The sequence below is a fragment of the Rutilus rutilus genome, assembly GCF_951802725.1.
Source record: "Rutilus rutilus genome assembly, chromosome: 6".
Lineage (NCBI taxonomy): Eukaryota > Metazoa > Chordata > Actinopteri > Cypriniformes > Leuciscidae > Rutilus > Rutilus rutilus.
The window spans coordinates 32,478,289-32,492,570 of record NC_140214.1 but is presented as its reverse complement, the minus strand read 5'-3'; the positions used below and the strand labels follow the sequence as shown (position 1 = coordinate 32,492,570).

At 36.9% G+C, this 14,282-nt stretch overlaps 1 protein-coding gene across 32 annotated transcripts in view; it reads left to right on the top strand.

Annotated features, from left to right (window-relative positions):
- The window catches only part of dlg1b (discs large MAGUK scaffold protein 1b), a 115,864-nt gene that overhangs the window by 64,599 nt on the left and 36,983 nt on the right, over positions 1 to 14,282 (top strand). For 16 of the 32 annotated variants that reach the window (XM_084411711.1, XM_084411707.1, XM_084411704.1 and 13 more), the window contains 3 exons: positions 6,915 to 7,013; positions 7,586 to 7,639; positions 11,668 to 11,718. In XM_084411711.1, coding sequence (XP_084267837.1) covers positions 6,915 to 7,013; positions 7,586 to 7,639; positions 11,668 to 11,718 — 204 coding nt within the window. Of the gene's footprint in view, positions 1 to 6,914; positions 7,014 to 7,110; positions 7,429 to 7,585; positions 7,640 to 11,667; positions 11,719 to 14,282 lie in introns of those variants that run through there. The other 16 variants (XM_084411720.1, XM_084411703.1, XM_084411698.1 and 13 more) reach the window with 5 other exon arrangements.

The window sequence follows — 14,282 nt, the reverse complement described above, 5'->3', positions numbered from 1 at the left end:
TTGAAATCTTTATACTTTGCTAATATCCTTCAAACCACTAGGTTTTTTGTAGTTTTTGTAAGGAAGTGTAAGGAATATAATAAAAAAATTGGCCCCCAAAAATTACTCCTTGCAGCTATATTTATGAATACTTTTTGTTTGCCAACATAAATGACGTTATCAGGATAAGTCTTTTGGGTGGAGAATCCCCTCAATGGTCTCTTTTGAACTCTCTGTTCAAAAATCTTGGTAAGCTATTATTCTGTCAATCGCAATCCTGAATTCCGTTTTCTTTTCCTTGCTAAAGGCCGTTTACACCAAGTATGATAACTATAAGGATAGTGATACAGATATAGTTAAAAAAAAATCATTCTAAGATGTAGGCTAGTTAAAAAAAATCATTCTAAATATTAAAGAATAGTAGTTAACACCACAACTATAACGATAACGGCACAGAGAAACGATATCGTGGAATCACTTTCAGAGCCATTTTTTTTTTCCAGCTAATGAGTGATAAAAACATTGAAAGCCAATCAGAATCCATTCCACTTTAAAGAGCTTCAGCATTTAAAGCGGGGCTCAGTAGTTTCGGGATTTCTTCGCTGTATTCTCGCTTTTTGCTCGCAGGTTTCTCTCTAGAGCTCCCCCCACAGCTTCGGAATAGATATTTGACAACAGTGTTGTAAAAACTCGTTGGCGATTCTCAGACACCAGAGGCTAGCAGATCAACGACATCAAAGCAGATGGGACATTCTTTAAAACGTCTTCTTCATTCGGGTTCGAACAGCGTGAGGGAGCGCAATAATGACAGCATTTTAGCAGATTTCTTTTGGCCGTAAAGCAATTGTTTACATCGCGAGACCTGATATCACGCGATACTTCCTGATGCGCCGGCCGGCGTCCCGCCGGCTCAAAGTTGCAAGTGCGGATTTTCCACTCACGGGCACCAGGGGGGTGCGAAACGACCACCATTCAACCCGAAATAAGTAATATAACCATTCCAATGACTCCGAAGCTGTTCAGTTAAGGTAAAAAAGTTACCTAGTTCACCTTTAAAATGGCAGATGACAAAACTGCAGTACATGCTTAGAATGAACAGTGTTATCATTCATTGGTGTGGACGCTAATATAGTTACTGTTATAGTTATCTTTATAGTTATTGTTCTTAAGACTGCCGCCCTAGATACTGGGTCTGCATTTGCTTTTTGTCATTTTACAGTGTCTTTTAACTCTGTTCGTGAGCATCTAAAATGAATCAATAACAAATTAAACAATACAAAAATGCATTAAAATATTAATATTTATTAAGTTTAACAAATGTTTTCAGTGCTAAACATTCCTTTTTATCTGTAATATGAATAAGATGCTATTTTTTTTATTTATACAGTGATACTGCCATTGTGTAATAAATGACACTTTGGTGTAACAATTTATATACATATTTATGCTAACTAAGGCTGTGTTTATTTGATTGAAAATACAATAAAAACATATTCATTATGTAATCAAAATGTAATTTATTCTTTGTTGGCAAAGTTGAGTTTTCATTACTCTAGGCTTAGCCTAAGTGTCACATGATCCTTCAGTGATCATTCTAATATTCTGATTTGGTGATGAAGTAACATGTATTATTGATGCTGGTTAATATTTTTGTGGAAACCATGATTTTATTGTAAACTGCATTGTTAGCATGAACTAAAAATGAGCAGTATACTTCTAGAGCAAGAGTCTTCACCCGGGGGTCTGCAGCTGTACTGTAGGGGATTAGCCAATTAATGTTTGATCATAAATCATTTTTTGATGACTGGCAACTTTTTAGTCTTAGTAAAGGGGGTGGACTTTGCTTGCTTTTGAGGTTTTATATATATATAATCCCTTAAAAAAAATGTTTTTTCATGATGCAAAGAGGCCCGATGGCTTTTACATGCTGCAAAATTTCAGATGTGACTGACATCTGCATATAAATGCGGGATTCACTCCGAAATTGCAATTGACAGTGATAGCTAGCACGGGACAAAATGTGGCATGTCAAAATAGATACAGTACGTGCAATGTAAATGCAGATGATAGATTAATAGAAAAATATTCGTATCAGTATATTTTTTTAATTCCATTTATTTGTAAAAGTAATGACTTGTAAATAATCTTAAATGTCTCACTGTATATTGTCTTGTTATGGTGGAGCCATTGCTTACACATTAAATCTGCACTTTACTGGAGAACCCTCACTAATTTCAGATACTCAGTGATTTGATTCTTAATTGTCCATCTCACAGTAAAATTAAAACTTTGATGTTTTAGTTAATTTGAGGCTAAAGTTCAGGTAAATGTTTAATTGTCCAACTGACTTGTAAAATTAAAATGTATGACTCTGTAAATTAAAATAATTTACAACAACTGTGAACAACTCATGAATTTTTATCACAACATGGAAACCTATAATAAGTGTTTATATTCAGACTATTTTAGACTGGTACGGCCGTTCCAAACTGTTTTCAGTGGCAAAATGAAAACACAGATGTGTGTAAATCCTATATAGACACTTTAATTTCTGACTGAGTGAAATGCCTAAACTTTCTTCGTAGGATAGATACAGCGTTAATTGTGAAATCTGTGCATATTGTACATCAGTGGCTGAGAATCGCCTGTGATCTCAGTTGGGGGATTGTGAGTGTTATGTCCGAGTAAGTCCAACTCCTCCAAGCCATTCCCCAGGCTGGATGTCAAATAATGACGTGGACATCTGCCCTGTCATAGTGTTACAGTCATGCTCATCGTTCTGCTTGTCGTCACACAGCTCAGTAGCAAGAGTCTCAATAACACTCTATGAACACAAACAAATGCAAGTTCACTGCAGACGTTTGGCCATTAAATGCCTGTTTTAACATACTTAAAGGTGAAGTATGTAGTTTCTGAGGCACTAGTGGCACCTAGCAGAATTAATAAAATAAAGCATATTTTAAAAACAACCTTGCAAACGCCCCTTACATGCATTGTGCCTCCCCCAAATCAAACATCACATAGAGCTCTTTTTTTTTCTTTCCTGCAAGAAACCCATCTACATAGTGTTGATAATTTACGTCTTAATCGTGGTTGGGAGGGGCAAATCTTTTATTCTTCTCTCCAGGCAAGGGTAGATGTCACAAATAGTATAACAGAATGGCCTTTATATGATTATGGAACTGTTGAATTTTCAAGAGTTCGTCATACTTTTTCCCCGATTGATTACTTTTTTCTGGATAATGGTTCAATCTTGTGCATACTGAAGTATTGTCATATCAGATCATGCTCCTTTAACTCTTGACTTGACTTTTTTTTAACTTAGCTCCTTCTAGGAGAAATTGGCATTTTGATATTTCTCTCTTGGCAGATGAGAACTTTGTCTCCCTTAAAGCTGATCAAATTTCTTTCCTTTTAAGCGTCAATAAATCAGCAGACGTCTCCAATTCAACAGTGTGGGTTTAGGCATATGTAAGAGGCCATATTATTTCTTCTGCCACTTACAAAAGAAAACACTCTAAAGAAAAGCAAATCTTTCTTGCAAATGAGATTTCTAGGTTGGATGAACAATATGCCAGGTCTCCTACACCGGACCTGTATAAGAAGTGTCTTAAACTGAAATCAGAGTATGGTTTGCTTTCTTCCAATGAAATAGAGAGCCTTTTGAGAAGAACTAGAAGTGTTTATTGTGAAAGTGGGGAGTAATCTGGAAAACTACTGGCTAATCTACTGTAGGATCTGCGCAAAACAAATTATCAGTGATCTTTGTTTGGATAATCGGGAGGTCACAACTGAACAAAGCATAAGTAATGATACGTTTAGAGACTTTTATTCAATTTTGTATGCCTTTGACTAGGAACGCTCCAATCAGGATTTTTGCAGCCAATACGACTACCGATTACTTGTCATGATGATCAGGCCAATACCGATCCTGATCATTCAAGCTTTATATGAGTGATAGCTCTCAGTTGTGTTTTAGATAAAGTAATACCACAGATGTGGCCTTGGTTATATTATTTACAGTAATGTTTTAATTATTTTAATTGAGTATCAAATAAATAAGCACAACAAATATTTTAAAAAGGCCTTTAAAAAAGAGCTTAAGCAAAAGTTGCACCTTTATTTAGCGCTTTTTACAATACAGATGGTTTCAAAGTAGCTTTACAGTTCAGCTGATGTAAGTTCAGTGTTGATTCAGGTCCATTGTAAAGATAATAAATGATTAAATTAGTTAATTTTATCTATAAAGCAGATAAATGCTGCAAAAAATTATGTCAGGCTACCCCAGAGCATGTTCTCTTGATGCCATGAAGGCATTTGATAGGGTGAAGTGGGAGTACCTTTTGTTATTTTTTAGAAACATTTGGATTTGGCCCGGTCGTTCTTGGCCCGGTCGTCACTATTATATAGTGCTCCCTCCGCAGTAGTCCTGACAAATAGTCTGTACTCTAAAGTCTAGACCATTTAATTTCTACTGTGGGACTCGACAGGTCTGTCCTTTAAGCCCATTTATTATTCGCCATTGAGCCTTTAGCAATTGCCCTTTGCGAAAGTCAGTAGATTACTGGAATTACCCGTGGTGATGTTGAACATAAGGTAATAACAGGTCAGGCATCTGATCAAATTGATCTTTAGATATATTTGAGTACTTTTTCGAGGAAGATCCTGGCAGACCACTCTCGGATGGCACATGGGACCATATCCGACCCCATGCAGGTCCACTCATCATCAGTGTGTGCTCGGTACTCGCTTATTCAGTTCAAAGTAGTACATAGAGCTCATATGTCAAAAATGTAATTAGCTCAAATTTTCCGTGGTACTAGTCCCATGTGTAACAGATGTCACTAAATTAGGGCACTATTGGCTATCTGTATTTGACACTCTTTCAGCTCCAGCACAGGTTAGTGCCAGATCCCCTGGTGATAATATTTGGAGTTGCCCCAGAAGAGTCATGGTTATCAGCATCAGCGTGTAAAGTCCTTGTTTTTTTCTTCCTTGTTTGAACGTAGAGCAATACTACTAAAGTGGAAAGAGGCTGCTTCACCCACTCACATCCAGTGCATCAGAGAAATAATGTCTTGGTTTTGCCTTGAAAAGATCAGGTTCTCGTTAGGAGGATCGGAAAAACAATTCCTTAGGATCTGGCGCCCCTTCATTGATTATTTTGATCAACGGCTTATTATTGACAATATTTCTCTCTATTAAACCCTAAATGGATGCCAAACCAGTGTTTTTTTATTTCTTAATTTTTGTGCATATAAGTGTGTGTTTATGTGTGTAGGTATGCATATGCTACTTTTCAATTTTCAATTCTTATAGTAATCAATGGTCAGCATGGATGTAATCCCAGGGATTTGTTGGTGTGGGTCGAGGGATTGTTGAATCTAATTTGTATTGAAAAACTCATAAAAATTTTTTAGCGGTGTTGCTATGTCATGAGTAAACAATTGAGTAGGCTAAAACGCAATCATTTACTCACCCCCATGTCATTCCAAACCCATAAGACTTTAAGATCTTTAAAACAAAGTATTTTTAATGGAACCTGAGAGATTTCTGCACCTCTACTGAAAGTCCATAAATGCTTCATTCATTCATTCATTCATTCATTCATTCATTCATTCATTCATTCATTCATTCATTCATTCATTCATTCATTCATTCATTCATTCATTCATTCATTCATTCATTCATTCATTCATTCATTCATTCATTCATTCATTCTGATACTTCAAAAAGTACATAAAGACTTTATAAAAATTAATCTATATGAATCGAGCGGTTTAATCCAAGTCTTATAAAGAGACACAGTCGCTTTATAGACCTTATGTAGCCCCGCCCCTTTTCAGCGCTGCGCTTGTTGTCTTTTCTCTTCCGGTCTGTATTTTCTCAGTGATCTTGCGTATGAATGAACGGCTCGTTTTAAAGTCTTCCCGGTCTACTGACATTTGTTAAGACATCTGGTTTAAACATTACAATCCGCATGAGAACTTTCGTTAACTTTACAATAAGTAAATCCACTTCACCAGCTAATTACTCCTGGACAGCAATGCCATAGAGATATACAGAGCGACCGCAAAAACGGAAGTTTAAAGACTATTCTAAGGATGGCTGCGCGCTTGTTTCTCTGGCGCATATGATTACAATACATTTTTGCTTTTATTCACAGATAAACATTGATCAACACACATCAAATATGGTTAACGGCAGCTCAACTGTACTTGCCTGAAGTGCAAACAAACCTCACTTACTTGCAGAAGCACTAATGTACCTGCATGACACACAACATCATTGTTCTTGTGTGTCAAGAAAGCAAGTTTAGGCTTACGTTTACCATATTTAATGCGCTCAATGTATGTGTGTCGATCTATGTTTATATGAGAATAGAAGCCCAAATTAAATCTGTTTATCATATAAAGTGACCGTGTCTTATCAAAAGACTATTAGTAAACCGCTCAATCTATATTGATTACTTTTACAATATCTTTATGAACTTTTTGAAGCGTGAAAGCTTTGGTGGAATGGATAGCTATTTGAGTGAGCTATCACTTTGAACATGTTTTCTTTACAGTATTGTAACAAGCTGGATATTATAAATATATAATAGAACTCTGGAGTGACTTTGGATGTTTGCAGTGGTTTTGTTGATTATGTCAGGAGTAACTGTACCATGTGCAACTGGGTGGATTATGGCCGTATTCTCATTCACATGCTCATTTCCATTCTCCCCTCATCTGAATTCTTCAATAATCACTAACGGAGCGTCTCGCATCCCCCCGCCCTCCACCTTCAGATTTGCTTCAATCTAGCACACATTCTCATACAGACACCTACTTGCACCCATCCTCCATGGCTGGTTCCTGTGCAATGATGTGCATTGTTGTGTTGTTGTGTATGTATATGTGAACTGACCTCTCCCCTTCCATGCTATTGTTCAGCAGACAGATGCTGTCCCACCCTCCACTCTCATAATCCCTGTGATCCCAATCTCCACTGTCCCTGCGGAGCCCGCTGTCATCTCTCCATCGACGTCACAGGTCTTTTTTTTTCTTTCTCTATTTTCCCACTCACCCCTCCCTTCTTTTTTTTCCGCTCTCTTCCTGTTGGTCATTTTTTCTTGATCCCTGCCATTCCACTGCTCGTTGATGGGGCTGAAGGATTATCGGCCCTAGAGTCGGGTAAAGTACCACGGCTCCCCTTGACTAATAGCCTCTGCGTGTCAACCAGCCGGAGGAAGTGGAAAGCTCCACAGAAAGACAGACAGACAGAGAGATTGAGCGAGCGAGAGAGAGAGAGTGGATTTAATTTTAGGCTACTTTTGGCTCGTAATAGCATTCATGCTTCAGCATTGCATGTTCTGCAGTATAAAATGCCATGTACGTACTTATGCTGGCAGTGCTGTGTTAATCTGGTGTGAATGCCAGTGGTGGTAAATGTAGCATCATGTGGAGAGTAAGTGAATATACCTTTGCTGTGTAGAATGCTGCAAGCTTAACACAGCTTTTCCTACTTGCTGCATCTACTAAACGCTTCCCGTTCCAGGTTCAATTTGGATGGAACTAGAAATGTGCTGGAATCGGTGCCTTAACTGGACTGTTTTCTCTTGCAGGCAAATCCTCCCCCTGTCGTGGTAAATACAGAGAGCTTGGATTCAGCTCCATATGTAAGTTTTCTTTTCACTTATTTACACTTTATTAACTTTTTTTATTTATTTTTAAATTCAGAATTCCCTCAGACCAGCATGCCACATAGTTCTATCGGTTTCCTTTTTGTAAGCAAGCTGTTATTTCCAAGCTACTTTTGGTGATACCAGCAGAAAAAGATGTAATACCTTTTAAAATCAGGTGGCATTCCCATTTTGCTTATATAATGTCATGGATTTTCAATAGAACCTGGATATCCAATAAGAAAAAATATTGGGTGGCTCTTGACTTTATATATCTCAAATTGATTGGATTGAGTGGGCATCCTGTACCAATATGGTGACTGGAATGTGATGCCTGAATACACTGCCATTGTGGGTACAATAGCTTGTCATTGGGTCAGTACCCTCAAAGGCACATCTTTGAACCTCATTTACACCTAAAATGTTGTTAATATTATCCTAAGGGTACATAGTACTTGTAGCAAAAAAAGTAATAGGAGTTCATATTACAACTCCAGGGTACTAATATATCTCGTTTAGGCATAAATAAGGTACAAAGGTGTTCCTTTAACGATAGTGCCCCAGTGACAACTTGTTGTACCCCAAAGGGCACAAATTTGCATTACATAATACAATAGCTCATGCAGCCAAGGTGACGTCAGCATAAAGCCACCTCAGAGGCGGAGCAAGTTATTACATTTTGATGAAAGATCATGAAGACAATAATGTAATAATATCTGAATTACTATAAGTGTAGTCAATATCTTAAACTCATGTTTTATCAAGATATATTTTCTTCAGTCATATTTTATTTATTGCACTATGTGCTATTACTGGATTCTGTTTTGTGTCACTGACTTGAGCCTAGTACCAGGGTAGCTCTGGACCTTCAATGTCATGATAGCATAGAGTTTGGAATATCGTTTCTAAGGCCCATTAGTCTAGTGTGGTGTTCATTCAGCACTGTAGTGAACTGACATCTCTTGGGTTTGTTTTCCACTTCATTTCCCTTGAGTCTTCCTGTGGAGTAGTGAGGTCAGTAGTCTTGATTGTGCCACTCAGGGCCACTACGTCTGTTTTTCTCATCAAGCACACACATTCAACCACCACTTCAGCCTTTCTGCTGGATCAGCAGTGCTACAGGTTCTGGGTAGCATACAGAGCCTCATGGGACTTATGTGATCGGGGACCATAATTGACTCCTTGTGGAAATTATTTTGTGAAGGCAAGTGGGGTGAGAATAATGTTTTTAGGTTTGCTTGTTTGAGTTGAGATGAGAATTAAATCAGACTAATATCTCTATCATTTATTGAATTTGTTGACTTGAAGATTTAAAAGGAATCTGCACACCTAATCATAAATTAAATGGCAAATTCAAAGTAACGTGTACACTACTTTTCAAAAGTTTGGTGTCGTAAGATAAAAAAAGAAAAGAGGTCTTATGCTCACCAAGGCTGCATTTATTATATCAGACATACAGTAAAAACAGTTACATATTGAGAAAATTGATTAGAATTTAAAATAACTCTTTTTTTTTTTCAATACATTTCAATATATTTTCAAATGTAATGTATTCCTGTGATTGCAAAGCTGAATTTTCAGTAGCCGTTACCCCATCATCAGTGTCACATAATTCTTCAGAAACCATTCAAATACGCTGATTTGGTGCTCCGTATTTTACTGTATAGTTGTGCAAAGTTTACACCTGCTGAACCAAAAGGTGTACATTGTGCAACTAGTTAAGTCCCTGATCTTAAATACTAAATACACTCAATATAAATATCAAATCTTGAAAACTACTAATCACAAATAAAGTGAAATCAATGAATGGAAATGTCCTTGCTCATTATCTTAATGTACGGGGGGCTTTGTGAGTGTGGCACTGTCTATGTGCTGAGACCAAACCAGACGTAGCCAGCTACAAAGCTAATGAATACGTAGACTCATTTCCTCTATGCATTACATAATCAAAGCTGAATTCTTCTGGAAAATTGCTTTGACACATTGTATGGACATATTGCAGTCACATATTGTATAGACACAGTGGTTTAAGGGTCATCTTTGTCATTTTAGTGTCAGGAGGTTTAAATAGACGTCAAAAGAGTCTTTACCATTCATAAATAATGAATCACATAGTACTACAGCACACCTGAGTATATATTAGCACCGTTTGTTGCTTTTGCAATCTGAAGGAGTGTTTAGACCTGGGAATTGTAATGTGTGATGTCAGACTTAACTGATTTAGTAGTAGTAATCTTTATTTGTCCCTTCACAGGGCAATTTATGCAGCATCAACAATAAAATACAAACTGACATAACATGAGACATCACAAACACATGAACTACAAAAACCCAGCCGTACATCAAATTTTCCTCATAACTTTAAGATGTATATATAAAAAAAAAGCCTAAACTTTAAAATTCACCGGTATCCTTATGCTTCAAATGAGTATTTACAGTCAAAACTGCATTTGACACAAAAGCTCTAGAAGCTCTAACAGTCCTCCACTTATAGACTATATCGTCTTCCCGAAGGGAGGTGTTCAAATTCCAAATACAACATGTGAGATGTATCATCTAAAATGGTCAATGACTTTCTAAGATAGTTTTTCTCACACAGAGCAGACAAACTTAACTGTACAGAGCCTGTAATTTTTGACCCTAGGTTAACAACTCTCTGCAATTGTGATCTGCTTTTGATACTTGATCCATACAATAAACAAATCAGCAAAGGTTAAAACTCATTCAATAAAAGATCTATAAACATGATCAGTATAGATTTGTTTACATCGAAAGACTTAAGCTTCCTCGTCTGAGCTTTTGATACAACAAGATTTTTATTTTAGTTTAACTTTTCACCTATAGCTGTACAGGTACTTCTATAGCTGGAAATTCGTTGCCCTCATGCATCGAGTATTGGGCGCCCAACACCCTGTCGCTGGTTTGTGATTTGTTCCTCCTTGGACCACTCTTGGTAAATTCTCACCACTGCTGAACAGACCTTGCCGTTTCAGAAATACTCTGACCCAGTCACCTTGCCATAACAATTTGGCCCTTGTCAACGCCTTTTCTCCTGCATCCAACACGTTACGAGAATTGATTGTTTGCTTATACCATTTAATCCACCCAGACCTTGTTAGGAGATGATCAGCGATATTCGCGTCACCTGTGACTGGTCAATGGTCATACTGTTTTGTTTATAGGATCAGTGTATATATGGCCAAAAAAAAAAAAAAAAAAATCAATAAGGAATCAATATATGGTCCCTTAAGATACAATCTCTTTGCAGATTATACACCACGTGATGGGAATATGGACCTCTGAAGCAGCTTCTTTGAAGCAGTTGCCAGTTTCATTCATTGTTTTGGTCTTCATAATACAAAGCAAAACATGGTTACAAATAGCGATGCACAATTTTTTTGATGGATTGATTACTGGCCAATATTAGAGTTTTTTTATTTATTTACTGGATGTGTATTGGCATATATTAGAGACATAATTGTGCATGGTCATTTCCTTTATTTTAACATTTAGATTATCTCTATACCATCAATACTTTCTTAATCTTAGTTATTTTTTTTCTTGCAGTACATTATAATGTTGTAATGCTTAAATTAATTGTAGCATGTAAAACTAAAAAAAAATTTGATTTATTTTTTATTTACACAAAATAGTATATCATTTTATTATCTGCTATTTATCAGTTTATCAGTTTTCGGCGATAACAGGAAAATTCATTGTGAATCCCTAGTTATAAATGCTTTTTCCAAAATTTGTTTATCACCAGGCTGTCTCCATAACCAAAGTTGTTTTAAAGAAAGAAGTAAAAAAAAAAAAAAAAAAGAGATTTATGGAGTTTTACAGGTTTACTTGGTCTGTTTGCATTAAGTTTTATTTTCCTGAATGAAATCTCATTGCCTCCCTGTATACCCAACATGCAACAGTCTACTAAACAATCCATGAAATGAATACAGGTCTCCTGTAAAAGATAATGAATTGAGTATTGAAATATGTAAAGAGTCTCTGACATGTTGTTTTATTTACAGGTTAACGGTACCGAGGCTGACTTTGAGTATGAGGAGATTACACTGGAAAGGGTGAGTGGACTGATCAGTACTGCTTTTGTTCTCTGGTTTCTCCATAAAGCAGTTCCTACAGGCCACTAAGGGAAGCTTTAGTTCAAAACAGAGCACGTTTTGCATGAAAAATCGGTAATGTGAAAGCTGTCGTGCGATCCCGGGAGCGCACTGGGGAACCGAACTCGAGGCTACCTGTAGTAGGTGGTCTGAAGTGGAACTGTGGTGTGATTCACTTGAATGTGAAAGCAACTCTGATTTGGGTCCGCACTTGTTCGAGCAGTAAAGTAACCTGCATGTGTGTTTTAGCTGATGATGATGTCACTAGTTCAACAAAACAGATATAGGGGATGACAGTGGTGATTTACCCTGGATATGAGCGAGAGTGAATCTGCAGTGTAATCGTGCAGCAACAGAAAGCCACCTTCATTTAACACACATACAGTAAATGCGAGTCGTTCACTCTGATGCACATAATAGCACCAAAAAAACCCCAACAACAATATATTGACCAGCGTTCTGTTTTCAATTAAGGAGAGAGGACCTTATAGCTCAACTGAGTGGTGTCAACTGCGTGTCAGCGTTCATTTTAATGTAATATAACAAAGACAGACAGATTTTTTTTTCTTTGAAATAACATGCACCAAAAGGTCATTCACAATAATCTGGTAAAGTAAATGTGGTTGGTTTTGATTAAGTATTGACTGATAACAATTTGCATAGCATACAGGACAATAACAAATCTGTAGATTAGAGCTGAGCAGTGTGCAGATGAATCTTTTTAGAATTGTATCACAGATCCCTCTCCGTTATTTCCCCTCTGAACAGCTTGTGTAACACTGACTCGGGTTACTGTGTACTTCTCCCGCAGCCATTCCTAAAGTACAAGCGGATACGCAACCAAAGCTTTAAATACCCCACTGCAGTGACTCCATTTAACAGCTCAAAGTCTGTCAATTAAAATGCAATGCATCAGAGCCATCAGCGCTTGAGAAAGAATGAGAAACGCTAACAAACTCACTCCATCTCTGCAGAGTTACCAGGGAGGAAAAAAAAAGAGCACCATCTTGCCTTCCACAGTCAAGACTTAATCCCCGACTCTGCCTAAGGCCCCCCCCCCCCCCCCTTCTCATCATGCTTTTTTTGTGACCCAATTCAGCACTGCTCTGTAGTGCACATTTATTAACTCTGCATAAATAAACAATGCTCCTCCACAAGCTGTTGTCAGCTCAACTTTAAGCCTGCTTCTTAATCGCAATAACAGAATAACTTGATGTTGCAATCCACAACTGGAGCACTTGAGGTGTTTTTTAGTGTGGGCATCGTTTCTTCATGCACTTTGTCTTGTTGGCTTATAATAGTTAGCGTGTGACCAAAAAAATCCACATTATTAGAGCATTCTTCTAAACATGTTTTGAGTATCACTGTAAAAGGCAGTGAAATAATGACAGTATTAAGTACTATAACAAATTCTGGTCATTGTTATTGACTGTGGGTTGACTTTAACTGTGGTAAGAGCTATTTCTCTGTCCAGGGCTGCAACAACAAATCAATAAAACCAATACAAATACAATACATATCAATGTGAAGCTAGTTGACAGCTGTAGCCCTTTTTATTGTGGCATTTATTTTAGGACTGCTAACAATTATTTAGATTATTTCTTAGATTTATTGAATACAAATCTTTTTCTGTATTTTCTTAAACATGCAAATCTAGCTCACTGTTCTCCTGCAAGCAATGTGCAAATAAAGGCCATACAACAGTTCCAAATGTATACATGTGCAAAAATGTTTAAAATATAAACATTAAAAAACTGCAACTTTCTCAACAATGTTAAAGCACCATGACTAAATACATTAAATTATAGATGTGGGATTTCAATTAAATATTTTAATATAAAAGTAAAATGCAAGTTGTGAAAGTTATGCACTGAACTCAGGCACTTTTAAACGGTACAGTCCATACCATAGAGTTTTATTAGACGTGGCCTTTGATGTCAACAACAAAACATATAGGGAAGATTTTGACGTATTAGCCGAAATAGACTGTTGTTTTAACTGGGTAGCAAAACAATCTTTTATATATAATTTTCCTGAAATGCATTTACACTCACAATTAACACATTTGAAATTTCATTTTTGTTAATACCGCACAATGAATGTAGCCAAATTTAATTAATTGAAAATGCATTGCACAAGGTTTTAAGCAAACCCTGTTAATACACATTTAGTGTCGATTAAATAAAGAATGATTTCTTCACTTATGCAGTGTATATAGTATATAATTGATTAGTACATGGCCAATGTAGAATGCGGTCTGTTATTTCTTGATAACAGACCGCTGCGAAGTATAACACACCGTTGCCATGAAAAACAGAGCGTTGCTATGGACCCAGGATTCTAACCGTAGAGACGGAACGGACTATTTTCTTTAGCGGAAGCTATACAAACGTTTTTAAATCAATAAATTCCTTTTTAAATCAATATTTTGTGTCAAATTATTGATTTATTTGGTGGGTAGCCATGTAATAAGCGGGATAATGTAGAGTGAGGCGGTTGTTATAGCAAATACAACCCCTTCAGGC